The sequence below is a fragment of the Melitaea cinxia genome, chromosome 6 (genome assembly GCF_905220565.1).
Source record: "Melitaea cinxia chromosome 6, ilMelCinx1.1, whole genome shotgun sequence".
Classification (NCBI taxonomy): domain Eukaryota; kingdom Metazoa; phylum Arthropoda; class Insecta; order Lepidoptera; family Nymphalidae; genus Melitaea; species Melitaea cinxia.
In genome coordinates, this window is record NC_059399.1 from 1,322,019 (window position 1) to 1,325,472 (window position 3,454).

Consider the following 3,454-nt stretch of genomic DNA (forward strand, 5'->3'; position numbering starts at 1 on the left):
GACTGTACTAGGAGACCTGTATTACAGATTGCCAGTCCCTCCACATCCGGACCGAATTTGATCAATAAAATTATTAAATATACTCACACTTTAGTGTCATGGTGTATGTATGGGTTAGTGTATGTATTTTTAATGCATGAATGTGTAAGTGTATGTAGTAAATGTGTTAATGTATGTAGGTCTTAGTATATGTACATGTATGTGTGGCAAAGAACATAATATGTGTATACGCGTGTTAGAGTGCTTAGTATTAGCTGAGGACCAGTAACAACTTCTCAGTCTCATTGTAGTCTAGATCTTTAAGCCATTTTACTATAGCTTTTTTACATTCATATTTAGTAAGCGGATATATGTTGATCAACCTGTTTATCTTGTTATATAGATGACAGCCCATAAAACCAAAAAACCTCCTTGAGAAAGCGGTGGACCAACGGGTATCTGAGGTGCAGACTTTATATTTGCATCGTTTGTTGTTATTTAAAAAAGGATCATAGCGAGTCATAGAATGTTGTTTGAGCACTGTGTTTAGTATATATAGTTGGCGAACACTGAGTACGTCAGATAAAAGATAAATATCTTTGGTAGGGTAAAAAAATGGCTTAGAATAACTAACTTTCAATAACGCACGCTGAGCCTTCTCCAGTTTTATAAGATTAGTTTTACAAGCACCTCCCCAGACCGTAATACAATAGCTTAAAACGGATTGGCAGAGGGACTGATACACCATTTTAATGGTCGATTTTTCAGCAATATTACGGAGATTCTTAAAGGTGAAGATAAGTTTCCGAGTTCGCGATTGTAGCAGGTCTAAATGGTAATTAAAATTTAGCGAACTATCAACAACTACACCTAGATACTTAGTGCTGTTGGCAACAGAGATCCTTTGACAGCTACAAGATTCATTGTCAGAGCATACATGAGCAGTTAAGCCAAGGCTAATACTAGGGGCAGGAGTTTTTATGAAGAATGGTATACATTTAGTTTTATTGACATTGATAGTTAGGGCATTCATTCTAAGCCAGGCGTTAACAACGTCGAATCCTTTTTGCGCAATATCGAGAGTATCTTTCCATTTATCACCATGAAACACAAGCGCAGTATCATCTGCAAATGTAATAATTTTACCATTTTGTAACTGGAGGTCACAAAGATCATTGATAAATATCAGAAACAGTGTTGGACCCAAAACACTACCCTGTGGCACACCATAGCTTATCGGCAGGTCGTCACTAACAGTGTTGTCCACCTTTACTCTTTGCTTTCTGTCACTCAAGTAACTTTCAAATAGTTTGAGCTGCACACCACGAACACCCAGAGCTTCCAATTTATCCAGCAGAATAGGACCAGCGACCGCGTCAAAAGCCTTTGCAATGTCCAAAAATACAGCTAATATTTTATTTTTCTTATCTATTTTTTTAACAATATGATCAGTTAATTGATGAACCGCGTCGCTCGTTGATGAACCCGGTCTGAATCCAAACTGTGAGCGTGAGAGTAGATTATTACTTTCTAGATAATCGATAAGGCGTTTGTTTATCAATTTCTCAATAATTTTGGATAGCGTAGATATTTTAGAAATGGGTCGATAGTTACCAACATAATCCCTGCTACCACCCTTATAAACTGGAATTACTTCAGCTAGCTTGAATAAGTCCGGAAAGATCCCAGTAGAAAAGATCAGATTAAATATATGTGTAAGCGGGGGGACTAAGATTTCATGATAACGCTTAAGAAAGGCTCCAGAAATGCCATCTCTGCCCGCAGCACCGCTCTTCTTCAGTTGTAAGATAAGAGATTGAACTTCAAATTCATCAGTAGGTAGCAAGACGAATGAGGACAGTGTAGAATTGATTGGTGCTTTTTTATAAGAGCTATTGGAATAGGCTTTTTCGGCAATATCCTTCCCGATAGAAACGAAAAATTTATTAATGTTATTGACTGAGAGTAACGGGTCCACTGGAGAGACCAATTCATGTGCAGAACTAGTTGTATTATTAGAGTAGGTTAGTTGTTTGATAGTGTCCCAGAGAACTTTTGTATTAGTCTTAGCAGCTTTAAGTAGGCGGTTGCTCTCATAAGTATTTTTAATATTTTTTAAAAGTGAATTGCAAAAATTTCTGTACCTCTTGTAAGTTATCATTAATATTTCATTACTAGGATTTTTTCTTGATTTTTGATGTAGTTTGTCACGATGCTTTACACATCTTAGTAGACCTGGAGTCATCCAAGGCCTCTTGATCCTCTTACGATTTGGGATGGTGATAGTTTTTGTATTTGCTTTAATTACAGTGTCAAGCACAGTCAGAAGAAGTGCTGTTGCCTCATTAGGATCAGTCATTCCATATAGAATATTTAGATTCAAGTTCTTCATAGCATCATCCAAAGACGGGTAATCAATCTTTTTCAGTGAAAAGCATTTGTCAGTCATTGTGCTAAATTCAAGTTTCAGGATTAAAGTGTCGTGATCCGTAACTGAGGTTTCAGCAACATAACAAAAGGCGCGATATGAGCATTTTAATATTACATGGTCAAGACAAGTCTTGCCATGAGTTGGAAATGTGTGGGCCGGCAATAAACTGTGAGAAGCCAGCATATTCAAATACGATGAAGAATTAACATCCTTATTGTTATCCAATATATCAATATTGATGTCACCTATCAGAACTTTATGAGTACTACTAGTCTCAGAAAGAAGTTTGTCAAGAGATACCAAAAACCGTGGAACATCTTTGTAACCAGGTGGTCTGTATACTGCAATTATTGTTATATTATCCTCAAGGTTAATCATTAAACAGTTGGCATCACAAAGGTCAGGCTCGGATACAACTAATTTCAAATGTTTTTTGAAAAATACCACAACTCCTTCGTTCTGTGTGAAGTTTTTCTCAGTTAGAACACTGTTGTATCCCTCAAGAGATGGTAAGTTACGATTATTATGCAGCCAACATTCCGTTAGTATTATTAAATCCCAATCAGTCATGGATCTAAACAATAAGGTTTGAAAATCGGAAAAATTACGATTTATACTACGAATGTTTTGATGAATAATTTTTAGACACTTATTCGGGTAGTTCATAATTCTTTGACAGTCCTCAATTTTACAAAGAGAAGATTGCGCAACTTCAAGTTTATCGATATCATTTATAATTGCATTAGTTTTATCGAATTTTATTTACTGAGTCCGAAACTGTAGTAACACAATAAGGCATGCGATGCAGCACACCGAGAATTTCCCAATTTCAAAAACAAAGCTACACAAACGCAACCAACACAAAGCACATACACAGGGCACGAAAACAGACTGAGATAATTGTTAGTAGTTTCATTATTTCCATGAGTACACTTTGTATAAATTGAGTACAAGTGGTGTATAATTTCAGTGAATGTGAGTATACAAGTTAAAATAAGTGTAAGAGCGAATACAAATTCAAACGTAAACACATTATAAACTAAA

General features: G+C 36.0%; 1 protein-coding gene across 1 annotated transcript; it reads right to left on the bottom strand.

Annotated features, from left to right (window-relative positions):
* Window positions 1-250: 250 nt before the first annotated feature.
* Window positions 251-2,980, bottom strand: LOC123654473. The gene has a single exon (XM_045590372.1). The coding sequence runs from the start codon at window positions 2,978-2,980 to the stop codon at window positions 251-253; it is 2,730 nt and encodes a 909-aa protein (XP_045446328.1).
* Window positions 2,981-3,454: the final 474 nt, after the last annotated feature.

Coding starts and splice junctions, on each gene's coding strand:
- LOC123654473 (XM_045590372.1), bottom strand. CDS start 2,980: ATGACTGATTGGGATTTAATAATACTAACGGAATGTTGGCTGCATAAT.